The following is a 14,707-nucleotide window of genomic DNA, read 5'->3' as shown; positions in this document are numbered from 1 at the left end:
AGGGATATAGCATGACCATCCTTCCAGGTCCTCACACATAGATCTCAGGAAAAGGGAGATCTGTTCGATTACTAGTTGGAAGGCAAAAATAAATAAATAAATCTATATCTATATAAGTAAATAAATAAAGTCCAAAGACAAAAAACAGACTGAGGAAAACATTTCCAGCACATGCGGCGACCAAGTTTCACAATTTCAGCTACACATCAAGCATACGGAGATCAGTAAGAAAACGTCCCGAACAGAAACAGGTGAAGGACATGGACAGAAGCAGCACTACAAATTGCCAATAAAGATATAAAAAGATGTCCAATCTCACAAACAATTGGAGAAATCCAAATATCACCTCCCGCCTGGCAGATTAAAAAGAAAATTTAACATTAGTAATAGGCAGGGATAGCAAGAGTGTGAGGAAAGGGATACTCTCGTGCATTGTGTTTGGGGATAAAATCTTACATTTTAAAGGAAGAGAATGATGTACTCTGTGCTGTGAGGGAGAGGGAAAGATCCAAAAGAGGCCTTTTTCTTCTGAAAAAGAAAATAATTTAAGTTATACAATATAACCTTTTTTTAAATTTTTAGAAGAAAAAACATGTCCTTTCTCTAAATCTCATCAAAAAATTTACAGTATTTTTAATCAAATTGAGCTTTCAATTATCATTGTTTTATCTGACTACTTTGATTTTTTAATTTATAAATATTTATTATTTTACTTATTGAAGTTTACTTTCTGAGAAATTACAGGATGAACCATCGTGGCTTGGAGGCAATCCCTAGCTCATAAAGAGCTCATGCTACGTGAGTTCATCTGCAAGTCAGGTGTTTGCGATCTTGAGCCCTTTTTCTCCAAGATATCATGGTGCCTGCCTGGCCCTCTGTTCCATCTCTACCTCACACCCAAGCCAGCCTACAGATACCCATTTAACCCTTTGTGTGCCTGAAACATCATCATAATCTTTGTCTACCGTGGAGAACCATAGCCTAAGTTGCAACTCAGAGTACCCAACATACATCTTCTGCCCAGGTCTCACAGCAGGTGCAAGAACGCCCACCCCTGTTCCACGCTCTGGGGCATTCAGTGAATAGGGTTCCCACTCCCCACAGATACCTGTGATGGTAGGGGGAGCTCTAGGAGCCCTGAGGAGAGAGACAGAGGCAGTGGTGATGGAGCTCAGAATCCCATGTGCTTAGCCACCAGGTCATGGCTGAAACAGTAGCAGCAGCGGGCAAGGTGCAGCTCAGTGGGCAACACCAGGCTTTACATCTCTGTGAGTTTTCCTAAGAAAGATGGCCAGAGATACTCACTGACCTGGGACCAGCCCAGTTTGTGCCAGGTCACCTAGTCTTATTATCATGCCACCCCCTTTCACTCACAAACTTGTCCCGATTTGTACAAGAAATTAAATGAACACCTCCCTCTTCAGTGGCCACAGCCCTAAGTACAATGTATTGTTTCAGAAAATGAACCAAAGCACTTCTGAAAAGGAGAGGTCTTGGGAGTTTTCTTGCTCCAGGATTATCAATGTAAATGATAAACTGCATAAAAATTTGGGGGAAGAAAAGAGGGAAGGCTGTGCTTTTTTTCAAATGATCATTTCTTCTTCACTGCAGGTTCAAGAAGAAACTTAAGGAATGACTTACTAGTAGCAGCGGATTCCATCACTAACACCATGTCCTCTCTCGTGAAAGAGCTGAATTCCGGTGAGTCCCCAACCCCCTCTCATTTGTCTGCTCACTGCAGAGGGACCCATAAGTGCTAGGGGCCCCTGTTAGAGATCTCCTCGTGGGCAAAGAGAAAAAGATATTTTAAAAATCTATGTGATATTTTGTTGATATTTTCTGATTTTTTTAGTATTGTTTATATTTTGCTAATGGGAAGACTAATACATGGTCAATGCAGAAAGTTTGAAAAATACAGGGAGGAATAAAGAAATACACTAAAATTGATTTGTAATTCCAGTTTTTGTAATATCTAATATTTATAACTTGTAATATTATGATCCAAAGTGACATGATACTAAAGTTACCTTAAAAGGTCAAATGTTTTATTTACTCATTTAAACTCTGTTCATTTGAAATGCATGGCTATTTGAATGAGGCTAAATTGAAATTTACCTTTGCAAAATGTCCAAAGAAAGATCTGCCCCGAAAATAAAGAGCATGACATTGAGAGGGACTCTTTATTATAATAAGACTACACAGCTTTTAAAACTTTAACAACATGAACGTGCAAACAAATATCTCACCAGTTACTAATACATCTCATTTGTTCCTTAAGCGCACCTAGCAAAATATTTGCCTGGCAGTCACAAAGTTGGAGATTAAACAATCGTAAGAAATAAAACCTCAATATTAAAAAAAATTCTGGATTTAAGTTTCTTAAAGGCTCTAGAGTAAGAATTAAAGTAATGAAATTGTTGCTGCTGGTCTAATTTGAGATCACCAAGTGGGATAAAAATGGCGGTAGTTCATCCATCCTGCCTCATGGCCAGTACCCACTGCCCCAGCACATGATGACCAAAGTGTTATTCTCACTGTGGAAGCTTCAACTGCTATTAGTTTATACTCCCAATACTTTGAGATATTAAGTGAATATAATATTTTAGATTTGTATTTCCTAAATTAAAGTAACAGTAAGCACAAGTAAGAGCAGTTCTCACGAAGACTTTTCTAAAAAGGATAAAGCAGAAATACTAAGTCAAGACACAAAAATTCCTCAATATGATTGAGATTTCAAAAAGACAATTCTGTATACCAAACGATTTTCTAGAAACTCATGTCAGTAACAAATGTCATTTTGGAAAAAAATAATAATAAACTCACCTGACTTATGTACCATAACTGGTTAATGTTTTCTACAGCACAGGTTGGCTTATGTTCAGCCCAGCCCTTTATTTGCCAATAGTAAAAAAAAAAAAAAAAAATCTAAGTCCTTCTTCATTTCTTCCATCATACCTAATAGAGGTGGGGAGTGAAACAGAGAGTAACGTGGATTCTGAATTCACACGGACTCAGTTTGAGGATCTGGTCCCATCGCCAACCTCTGAAAAGGCTTTTCTAGCACAAATCCACGCCCGAAAACCTGGGTATCTCCACGGCAGCGCTACCCCCAGCACCATGCGCAGTGACGTGTGAGTATCTTCTGCGGGGGGCATGTCTGAGTAACACAACACCCTGTGGGGAATAGAGGAAAATAGAAACATGGTTGCTTCGTGCTTTGCTTCAGAAAGGGATGATACAGTTTCCTTTTCTGCCAGAAGAGGTAGGAGGGTGCTACATTAAATTTGGTGTTGGGACTTCTCCCCCTTCACTATATCCAGAATAGCAATGACCAGAACCAACCCGTGCTTGTTGAGAGCCTGGTGTGCCCAGGGCATGGTGTTCGTTGTGTACAAAATAGTATGAAAACATCACTCCCTGCCTTCGGGACTCACAGACTTGCTCGGGAGATAAATCATCGTATCGTCTAAAGGTACTGTATTTGCCCTTAGAGGCCCAGGTGACGCTAGAGGGGCCTCTACTCAGAATGGGTGTAAACAACGTTATATAAACACTAGGATTGAAATCAGTAAATGTCTGAAACCTCATTATAAAGAAATCCAGTCTGGTTGACTTGTTGAGTATGTATAAATCTGACCTTTGAAAGGCATTGTGCAAAGATTTTCACCCAATTAGGTTTCTGTAGGTTGACAGAAAGCAGCAGATTCAGTGACGTCCCCTCTAGACTTTTCTGTGTCCCTGGATCAGCTCAAACTCCAAGTAGACAAGGCCTAGGAAACCAAAGCTGAGAAGCAGAGGGGGAGGCGCTCTCACAGACTTGCCGAGCCCAGCTCGGGAGGGAAGGAAGGCAGGCAAGCAAGGGAGCCTTCAAGAGAGCGGGGCTCATGAGGCAGTGAGAAAGGTGGGCAGAGAGGCTCACCAGAGGGTTGCAAAGGGCTTCACTGAGCATTAAAACTAGGAAGGTGATGGTGCTCAATGTGAAAAATGCTGCGGACTCGTCTACAAAAATAAACTGGCCATTTTCAGGACCCAAAGAAGAAACTAACCAGAGGCCTTTCTGATGTTTCGGATCTCAATCCAAGTAGTGAGTAGACCAGTAATAGCGGGGAGCTATAAATAGATGTGGTTTGAAAGCGGGTGGTGAAAAGGCAGGCCAAGAGATCCAAACAAAACAGTTCTAACATAATTTTAAATAGCAGTAGGCTGCTGCTTTTAATTTTAGTTTGCTTTCTTGTCCTTTCCTCTATAATTTAGAATTATTTGATTTGTTTTTATTCAAAATGGTGAATTAATGGTCGTCAGTTTAGTCTGGTAAGTAACATATCTGTTTGACTTTTCATAATGAAGCATTTACCTGTGGTTTCCTAAAGTTTTCTTGTTCTAATCCAAAAATTCAAGACTATAGCTAAATCTACCCCACTCCACTGTCCCCGGTATGCTGGTGACAGTACCAGCCACCAACACAGCTGCAGGGATTGGGAAGGAAAGATCACAGAGGCCTCGCAGACCTCTTTAGGCTGGCCCCAAACCTCTAAAAATAATGAGAACATGTCGTACAGATATAAATAAACATGTACAATGGCATTTAAGTTCCAACCCAGAAACATCTACTTGACTGCTCTCTTCACTTGAGGGGATGTTTTCATATCTGTACTATCTAAACAGGTACCGGGTTTTACCCTGAGAATATTTTAGTCCTATGATTTAGGTAGTGAATTTATGTTTAGTCTCGGGAAGGGTTTTTATAAACCGGGATGGATAGATGCAAATAGAATCACACATTAGTGAATGAGATCATTCTTTGCTATTTATCTCATGAGAGAATTGAGCTATTTGAGTGGATTCTTGGATTCAGAACTAGCATAATTTTTTAAGATCAAGAGTTGTGGGTTCAAGTATTACCTTCCTGACACCGATGAGCTGATATTCTAAGACTTATTCTAATGTAAAAATAAAGTACATGGGTGCACGTCCCTATATATGTGCATAACACGAAGGGGGGTAAATTATGAACAAATGTCCTTAATCATTATTTCACTAGAGGGCTCACTCTCCTTATAGAAAGTGTTCTTGGATTCCACTTTAAAAAAAAAAAAAAAAAAAAGCCCACAGATTGGGAAAATATATCCTCTCAAAAGATAAGGTTGCCTCTTTTAATATTGACACACACTTTAAAAGCAACTCATTCCCGTAAATCAGAGGGAAACACAGATGACCAATGATCATCAGACTGCCATAGAAAAACTACATCTGGGGGCGCCTGGGTGGTGCAGCCGTTAAGCGTCTGCCACCGGCTCAGGGCGTGATCCCGGCGTTATGGGATCGAGCCCCACATCAGGCTCCTCCACTGGGACCCTGCTTCTTCCTCTCCCACTCCCCCTGCTTGTGTTCCCTCTCTCGCTGGATGTCGCTCTGTCAAATGAATAAATAAAATCTTTTTAAAAAAAAAGAAAAACTACATCTGAGAATTCCTTGATTATCTATTTCTCCAAAATTCCAAAGTTTCTATGTTTGTTTGTTTTTTAATTTTCTGTTATGTAACAGAAGATGTTGGATTGAAGTGAACTGAAGCCAAGAAGCGAATTGGGGGACTCGGTAAATGGGCCCCAAAACTACAGCTAACACATGAATTCCACCCCTACTTTTAAGATTTGCTCCCAAACACCATTTGTGATCTGTTCCCAGGGTCTCAGAAGATGGGGACCCCTATGTGCGGCCAGAGGATGAGAACTATGAAAATGACTGGCATTTGGATTTTACCCAGAAAATCCATGCCTTCTTTCTTCCACCCTCCCTCTCCAGAATATTCTGATTGCATTCCTTACTCCACATATTCTAGACAGTTGTAAGAATTGTAAGTACTTCTTAGAGCTATACCACTCACCATGAATTCTTAGAAATTCTGATCTGGAAAGTGAAAAAGACCTTGTGCCTTTAGGGGAAACACAGTGACTAACAATCCGTACCCTTCCAAGATCATTGGAAAAGATGTGTTTTCTCATAGATTAAAAAAAAAAAAAAAGATACAGAGAACAAGGCCCACGGAAACTGAATAAGTATAAATCTCTCTTCCCTTGAATCATTTGTCCTCATCCTCCTTCCCTGCCCAACTCATGTCAACATAAATAAGGAGGAGAGTATCAAATCTCACCAAGAGAGGTGGGAGGTACTGCTGGCCCTGTGTTCAGCGGGGTGTGGATGGACAGATTTTCATATATACTGCAGTGTAGTATGAATCCATCTGAGAATTCACTGAACATAACACACGCAACTGGGAGTAAGTGTAATTAGTCATCCTAAAGGGGATGCATTTTCCCCATGGAGATTGTTCTGCTGCCCTGTTTGTCTTGCTTGTATATTTCTCTTCCCTGTAATTCACAGGTTTTTTCTTGAGGTCCTGGGAGTTCAGGGATGTTTGCCTGATTGAGACCTGTGCCCCCCCACCCCCAGGCCCCATAGGATATTTCTTCACGTCGGGCTTTCTGTCCAATGGCCAGACAAGCTTCCTCCACATTCTTAGATGAGCAGTGGCCCTCTCTTATTCTGTTAGTGAAGGAAAGAGAAGCAGAGAGAATACATAACCTCTACTTCTCATATGTTTATGCATTGTTTTGAAATATTGTCCCAAGAAGAATGTAGTAAGAGAGAAACTGAAGCCTACCAACCCCACCCCGACTCTATAAAACAAAAATTTTGCCTCTTTGGAATGTTCTATTAGCCTTTTCGGTTTAACAACCATATTTGAAAAAGAACTAAAATGTAGACCTAGTCATTCCCCACCCCCCAAAAAAAGAAAAAAATCAATGATTGTATATGTAAAGCCACGCTTCAACACTACGGAAACGGGCAAAGTTGCCGGAAATGGAGAGCCACGGAAAATGCTCTTACTTTGCCACTTCTATGGCCTGTCCATGGAAGGAAATTAGCCTGGATGAAGCTGCCAGGGTGTCTCTGGGAACTCCAAGGGATGGCATTCCTACACGTATTTCATTTGGCTCTGCTGCCTGGAGGGAAAGAGGGATGTGGTTAAATAATCAATGTTCTGGTTCATGCTGTTAGCGGCGCCTGCTGGCCCCTCTTCGAGCCCATATCAGTTTCTGGATGTTGGTGACAACAGTAACTGTAATTCTAGGTGTTTTTTTTTTTTAAGAGAGACAGTCATTTCATATAAAAATATTAGATTTTTATTTATTTTAATGACTTAGGAATTTAACCTTCCATGAGTAAAATGGAGGAAAATTATATTACTAGCTTAAAATGCAATCGGAGTTTTTGCCATCTTTGGTTAATCTTAAACTCTTTCTCTCCTTTCCTTTCCGTGCCCAGTGACTTCAAAGGAAAGGTAAAGAAAAGGTGTAGGATGGCAGTAGGCCTGTGCGTCCCCACTCAAGGCATATGCCCTAGAGCTTGTCGAAGCGGCTTTCCTGACTACTCTGTGAGCACATGGCTGCTTGATGGGTCAGAATGCTGTTTTCATTCATGGGACCCTCTCTCTCTCTCTCTCTGTCTTTCTGCATGGCTTCCAACCAAATAATGCACCGGCTTGACTGCATCACAGACTTGACATGTCACCTTTCTTGTTTGTGTCCTTTGTCACCCGCAGGTCAGCTTGCAAGGCTGAATACAATATCCTTTTATCACTCTCCTCTCAAGTAAGTACCGTCTTATTTAGGAGGAAACGTGGCCACTGTACACTGAATTCTGATACCTAGTAACCTAAATTCACAACCACTCTCTCTTAGGTGTTTCTATGTTCTATGTGATAAAATATCCTCCTTCCCTGCTGATATCAAAGAATCATCCCGGCCTATGGAGCATTTCATTATAATCCAGTGGAGATTTGGCAGACAACCTTGGGAATTGACTTTTTACTCTATTAATTAGGAAAAGTGGCACAGAAACTTCTCTAACACCAGAGATGCCCCAGAAATCCTCGGGGGCTATGGCGCCTCATCACCCATCCCTAACAGTGTGCAGCCTCTCTATCACTTGGGAAGGAAAAGTCTAGGTGCGCTCAGCAATCCAGAGATGGGCCAGCCTCAGAGCCATGCTGTATTCCGGACCCAGAGATCAAATGTGAGCACCTTAACAAGTGAAAACAAAATCATGTATGAGTAAAGAAAACAAAAGAAGCAAAACAGAGAGGACAACTTCTGCAGCCTTATATTTTTGGAATAGCTGATTCAAATTCATTGTGGAATTCAGCAAGATACAGCTTTATTTAAAATATCATTTACGTGGCATATGATTCCCCACCCCCAGGAACCTACCAACATACGTGGAAAATTCTCAGTCATGTGTGTGGTGTAGAGAGAATAGCACTTGACTGGCAGGACCACTGGCGTGTCGCGGTCTAAAGCTCAGACGCTTGGACTCTGACAGACCTGATTTCAAATAGGGGTTCCACCGAATCATGGCCGCATACCCTGACAAATTATTAAACCCCTATGAACTTCTGTTCCCTCTGCACAACATACATTGTAATACTTACCTCGTAGTGGAGTTGTCCTCACTGGGATGTAGTTTATAAAGAGCTTAACATGGTGGCAGACACACCATAATTTCTTATGAGCACACACGTACGTGCCTGACACGACACTCGTACTTTACAAGCAATTCCGTCCCGGGGAGCAGCTGCAGTTATGATGGAAGTGTATGGGAACCCCCTTCCCGCCAGGGACTCAGAACTAGCTTGCTCTCTGTGTTTTTATGAACAAAGCTAGGACTCAGCTAGGTGCCATGATTTTATACACTTCTGGCTACACCGTCTCGTAAGTCTTATGGTGTCTCTGGCTCCAGCTGATGGCCATTTAGCTGTCCCTCATTACAGTTCAGAGTAGACACACCTCTCCCAGTCTCTGGCTCTAGGGGCCCAAGGACTTGTATCTACTTCAGTCATACGGTCTTTCCCAACCACCGACTCCCAGAAGTCTATAGTACAGCTGGTAGTAAAGTCAACTCTGGCTGCTATATTTAAAAAGGGATCTCTTTCTCTTAAATGACAAATCAACTTGCAAAGAATATATCCTAGCTCATGCATTACTGACCTCCTGTCTCAGTCCTTGGGTTAGGATTAAGCAAGTGGAAATCATGGCCTGCTATTATAGACTTTACAAGCTCTGAGGCCCTTTTGGTGTGAAAAGAAGGATCTGACTGTATTCTGGTCTCCCTCCCTTGGATTTGAGAATGCCACAGCACATGCTCTCCTGAGTCATGATGACCACAGTGGAAACAATTCCCAGGAGCTGTTTCTGAAAACTTTTACTCCCATTATAACAAATCTAGTCCCAAAGGAGCAACCCTCCCCTTTCACAGCCTTTTCTTTCTCTTAGAGCCAACAACTGGATCATTTTTATTCTGCACATTATTTAAATATCAGTTACTAGTTCTTAGAAAAATATTTTCTTAAATTAATGAAATGTCCTTGACATAAACTCAGATAAGAAGTGGCATTTGGTTCTTCCACCTAAAAGCCAAAGATTTCAGTACTCTAAAAGTTCTTAGGCCGCTGTTCTCATCTTTTGTTGTCAATTTGGCAGTGGAAACTTGAAACCATCATGTTCCCTGCCATTTACCACATCGTGTGCCTCCTGAGTTGGCACTCCACGGGCCTCTAGACGTGAGCCTGTCTCGAAATCAGCCACTTAGGCAAAACGTATTTAAAACCTATGCATCAATCCAGAAGCCAGCGGCTTTTCATCTTTGCAGCTAGTTCTATCCTAGAATAATTTTTCTCAATGTAACCAAGAAATAGAACTGAAATCTTGGAACAGTTCATGCTATTGACATCGATTTGTTTGGGCTTTTTGACCATGCGGCAAGACCAGAAATTGCCCCAAAGCTGGGCATCTCTTATCCAAAGGTCGGGAAGCCAACTTCATCACCGCAAGTCAATTAGGCGTCCATCAGGGTAGAGCCCTACAGGGGTAAGGGGCAGTGGGTGGGACCCCAGAGAAAGAGAAGACCCACCCTCTGCTCAAAAAGAGCTATTTGAAGATAAGTATGCAGTCATCGATACTAACAGGAGCGAAGAGAGTAAAATCTTGCCTTTCAACTAGCCTCTTTGGAAGAAATACGGTCTATGTAATATTTAATACTAAATTTAAGAATCCACCAAAACTCCATTTTGGAAGACTCAGATCTTGGATTTGTCCCTTTTCCATCCCTCTCCCTACATGGTATACCACTCTCATGGGCCAGCCACATCCTAACTTCAGAAACAGGGGGCTTGGACCACCGAAAGTGGATTTTTTTTTTCTAATTACCATGGCATTTCGATGGTAGGTTGGTGGTCTCATCTGCTTGTCTGGTGAGAACAGCACACACATTTCTCTTTGGGTTGCTTTAACCCTCCAGATGCCTCAGATACCCATTAAGCAAGAGACTCCATGCAGAGGATTCCCATCCTCTCTTTCAGAAGGAGCAATAGCACACGGTGTCCCAGGACATTTGCTCCTGATTGTCAGAGGAAAGGAGGAGAGAGAGAATGTGAATGTATGTGTGTCGGGGGGCTGGGGGAAATCCTAAGCTTCGACACCCTAATTTAGAGAACAGTTTGCATCTTTAAAAAAAAAAATTACACATTCCTTATTCCCAGGCAAGCTATAGTCAGACAGATGATGAAGGTAACACGAAAGCTGGTGATGAAGGAGAGCCCCGCACCCACCCCCACAGAGGAGAAGACACGGCCCGGCAGCAGCCTCCGCGCAGAGAGGAGCCCCCCGCGCAGCAGCTCCTGGCACACCCCACCCCTAGAGACACGTTCTGCCGACTCTAGAGCAGCTAACTTTGCGTTCTAAGATTTGTAGTTCATAGGTGTGTGTTTTGAGAAGGAAAAAAAAAAGGACTTCTGACTTCTGTTCAAAGCTAATTTTTCGGCTACATCTTCTGTAACATGGCTCATCCCTGATTAGAAACAGAAAAACAAGGACCACCACACACACACACAGAGAAAGGAAAAGCCAAGGCTGAAAACCCACGCTGCTGTTACTCACGATGGCAGTATTAACAAGCATTGTAAGCCTTTGCACACGGTATGAACCTGTTCCGTTTACAATGACAATATTAATACTGTTTATAGCTAGACATTTGATTTCTGGATTCTTTGAGATTTTAGCGAACCAGTTTATTATACACTGTACGTTTTTTTTTCCACAGCAATTGGAAAAAAACAACCACTCGCAATTATTCACTAACCCCGAAGGATTCGGTACCTGAGTGTACAGACTCAGAGCCCAGAAGCCAGGAAGGGTCCTTGGCCTGCACTGTCTGCATTGGTCTCTAAGTCTCTGTGAGCAGTGACTTGAACCCATCACACCAGGATAATCCAGTCTTTGGGGCTACTTTCCAACTTGGGGTTGTTTTCTTTCAAGATACTCTAACAAATCAGCCATAGAATTTAGTGTAAATATTTTTTCCAAATAGATATCATATTCAAAAAGAAAAAAAAGGCAACATTCAAATGATATAGTATCTAGTTTTGAAAATCAGCACAGATCTTCTTAAAAACTGTGAACTATGTTTTGAAATACTCGTTGCTAAAGCTGTTTATAAACCACAGGTGCCATAAGATCCCCAAACGGACTCAAGTGATCTCTGCTCTTCCACGGGCGTGTCCCTCTCGTTTTAGCCTTAGGGAGCATGTCTAATCACACGGCTCGCCCACAGCTTCCCGGTCAGGTTGTCTGGAGGCCTTCAGCTTTAAATGTACAGGCTTCAAGTGTGCTTGCAAACGCTCACTCTCCTTTTATTTCTGAATGTTTATTGCCTTAGCTGGCTACCTGGTGTTCTGCATGCAGCCTTCTGTGGTCACGGGAGAGGAAACGGGCTCTTCTAAGTGGAGTTGGGATTTTGCACTCAGCGAAAAGCTGATGTGCAAAAGCATTGTCGAAGAAGGAAGAATGAAAGGCTCTGTGGACGGTCCTTTATGAGGGCCCTTGTCAGGGAGCATGAAAGACCTCCCCTAGGGAATCTGGGGAAATGAAAACATAATCTACTTGCTGCAAGATTTCATGAAATAAAAATCTGGCAACATATTGAATACGTTATACTTAAATCGGCAGCTTCTCTGGAATTCCTGTCTCCTTTAAAAGAGAAGAGAGCATCATTTTAAGACAGTGGCTCTCAAAGCCTGTGCCCTGGACCAGCAGCATCAGCATCACTTTGGGAATTTATCTAGAAAGGCGAATTCCTAAACCCCACCCTGGGGCCGCTGAATCAGAAAGTCTGGGGATTGGGCCCAGCCGTCTGTGCTTTAATAGGCCCTGCAGGTGATTTCTGGTGCATGCTAAAGGTTGAGAACCACTGCTTTAGAATAAAGTTGCATATAAAATCTCTAAAAAGGCCTTATTCAGAATAAGCAAGAAAGGCTCTGAGTCAACCTCAAAGCATCAGCAATTCGATTTTGCTTCCAGGGCTGGCAAAAACCTTCTCCCACCCCCACATAGTTGGTGATTGGTGTGTGCCCAGGTGAGAACAGACATCCTGACACCTTCCAGGTCCCTCTCCAGAGGGCTCTTAGGTGGTCCCGTCTCCGCATCTGGTCAGAAACCATGTCCTTGGCTGCCTTTTGGAACAAAATCACTTGCCTTGGGGATAGCAAAGCTCTCGGTTGGCATTCTGAGATGCCCATTCTGTCCGTTGATGTGCTTCTTCATACTTCCCCAGAGAACCAGCCTGACAAATGTCCCTGAGAATAGGCTGACACCAAAGGGCACAACTGCACAGTTCTCAGATTTCTTTGCACAGACGGATTGTATTATGAGTTTTATTGGTTTATCTTAACGTTCATCTCCTTTCCACTGCCCATCGTCTGTGAAACCATACCTCTCTAGATGGAGCAGGTGGCCCCTCGTGCCTCATACTCAGTACTTAAAACCACTCCATCCCTGCTACCTACATTGCTGTCAGCTCTAACTCATAGCCAGGTAGTTCTGGAACTCGGAACTCGAATCCTGCAAGTGGCATTCAGCCTCTGACTGGACTGAGCTGACATCTGTAGTCACTCTGTGTTTCTACATCAAAACGCTTGTCTAAGGTTTGAACCGTTTTGCTGATAACCTTCCCCCTTGTCATAGCTTTCATTGCCAACCTCATGACACGGTTGTCGCTAGCATCGTACAAGCCATTGCAAGGACTCTGGAAACTGCCGCCAATGACCAGTTCCTGACTAACCAGCCGCCTTTTCTTTCCCTTAGCTCCACGTCAGCACTGAGACCAGACTCAAGCACCCCTGTCCTGTAACCGAGACAAAATGGCATGCGTTGTTTTGGGTGTTTGTGGTTTTGGGGGGGTTTCTTTCCTTGGCTCTCCAAATTTACTTTTGGGACCTGTTCTAACTGCAAACCCAGCAGGTTTCACCTGTCCTGTCCAGGAGATACAGTTATATCTTGCGGGGGTTGTTTCTTTCTTGTTCCACAATAAATTTCACATCCACCTCCATCAGAGATGGGGGCCTATTACTGAGCACTGGTCTAACACAGCCAACGTCCCCCACAGCGCCATGCGGAGGGACGGAGGGAGGAGGGTGGAGGGCAAAATCTGTATGAGATTCAGGAATCAGTTGCGGTTGGTCAGGACGCAAGTTGGGGTAAGTTCGGTTGGTCAGAGGGAGATGTGCTGGAGATTGTGAAAAATGGATTCTCGAGTGATCTCTATAAGGCAGGGAAGGTTCATTTGTAAGTAGTAATGTGAACTGAATTGCATAAGAGTGTGGCCTTTGTTGTGATATACTATGTATTTTCTTATATGCATGAGCCAAACCGTTGCGTCATAATTTAGCACTGATGTCTGCTTTTACTTTGATCATCTTTGTCCCCCCTTATTAGTTCTTGGCTGTTAACTGTAGATAGACCTTGTAAATACGGCAACCTTTGGTTGCTGCAATCACCTTGGTTTGATTCCGCGCAAGGAGCCACAAACAAGAACTCCACTGTGTCCTCAGAAGAAAGGGCATTTTTACTTTTGAACCAAAAAGAGAAAAAAAATCAGAAATGTTACATCTTGAGGCTAGTTAACTGTAAGACATTTTTAATTATGACTACTGTCATTTGACACCATTTGAAATAACCAATTCAGAGACACTAAAGATTTCACAATATTCATTGGTATTGTAACAAAACTACTATTGTATGGGGTTTTTTTTGTATTGCTGTTAAGTATTGTTTTGTGTGTGCGTGTGTGTGTGTGTGTGTGCTGGAACCTCCTGGGGACATGTTATATTTTGAAGTGATTAAACTATTTAATTGTGTGTCTATATTTTGGAATGGAATTATTTCTTCATTAAAAAAATGTTTTTAAAAACACTACATCTGCGTATTTTAGTCCTTTCTTTCAATGAATCTTTCTTAAAGCAACATGGAGTCAGTCTGCTCAAGGGAGAAAGACAAGTCAGCATGGGCAGCACAAAGCAGGACCCATCGTTTGAGTCTTAAAGTACAGCGAAGTATCTCACCTTTCCCTGCCTTTGGAAGAGTTCGCGTATGAAGTGCTCGCTTTATATCTGACACCGTTATAAGCACTTTATGTTACTTGACTCGATCCTTTGACTCGCAGCGTCTAGCCAGGTACTTGGCGGTTACGAGCTTCACAGTCATGCGTCAAATGAATGAATAAATGAATTAGTAGCTTTTGTTCCGTTTGTGCTAGAGCTAGGGAGAAAGGAGAATCAGCACCCCCTGGAGGTCGGTGTGTTGATCGCAACAGGAAT

The 14,707-nt window shown here is 42.5% G+C and overlaps 1 protein-coding gene across 1 annotated transcript in view; it reads left to right on the top strand.

Annotated features, from left to right (window-relative positions):
- The window catches only part of DTNA (dystrobrevin alpha), a 181,388-nt gene extending 167,095 nt beyond the window's left edge, over positions 1 to 14,293 (top strand). Inside the window, exons 16-21 of the mRNA XM_040632377.1 lie at positions 1,612 to 1,701; positions 2,963 to 3,131; positions 5,686 to 5,745; positions 7,604 to 7,652; positions 7,885 to 8,076; positions 13,197 to 14,293. Coding sequence (XP_040488311.1) covers positions 1,612 to 1,701; positions 2,963 to 3,131; positions 5,686 to 5,745; positions 7,604 to 7,652; positions 7,885 to 8,076; positions 13,197 to 13,337 — 701 coding nt within the window. The 3' untranslated portion in view covers positions 13,338 to 14,293. The remainder of the gene's footprint in view (positions 1 to 1,611; positions 1,702 to 2,962; positions 3,132 to 5,685; positions 5,746 to 7,603; positions 7,653 to 7,884; positions 8,077 to 13,196) is intronic.
- The last annotated feature ends 414 nt before the right edge of the window (positions 14,294 to 14,707 follow it).

The sequence above is a fragment of the Ursus maritimus genome, unplaced genomic scaffold (assembly GCF_017311325.1).
Source record: "Ursus maritimus isolate PB19 unplaced genomic scaffold, ASM1731132v1 scaffold_18, whole genome shotgun sequence".
NCBI lineage: Eukaryota > Metazoa > Chordata > Mammalia > Carnivora > Ursidae > Ursus > Ursus maritimus.
Note: the sequence above shows the minus strand (reverse complement) of the source record. Positions and strands in the feature narration are given on the sequence as shown.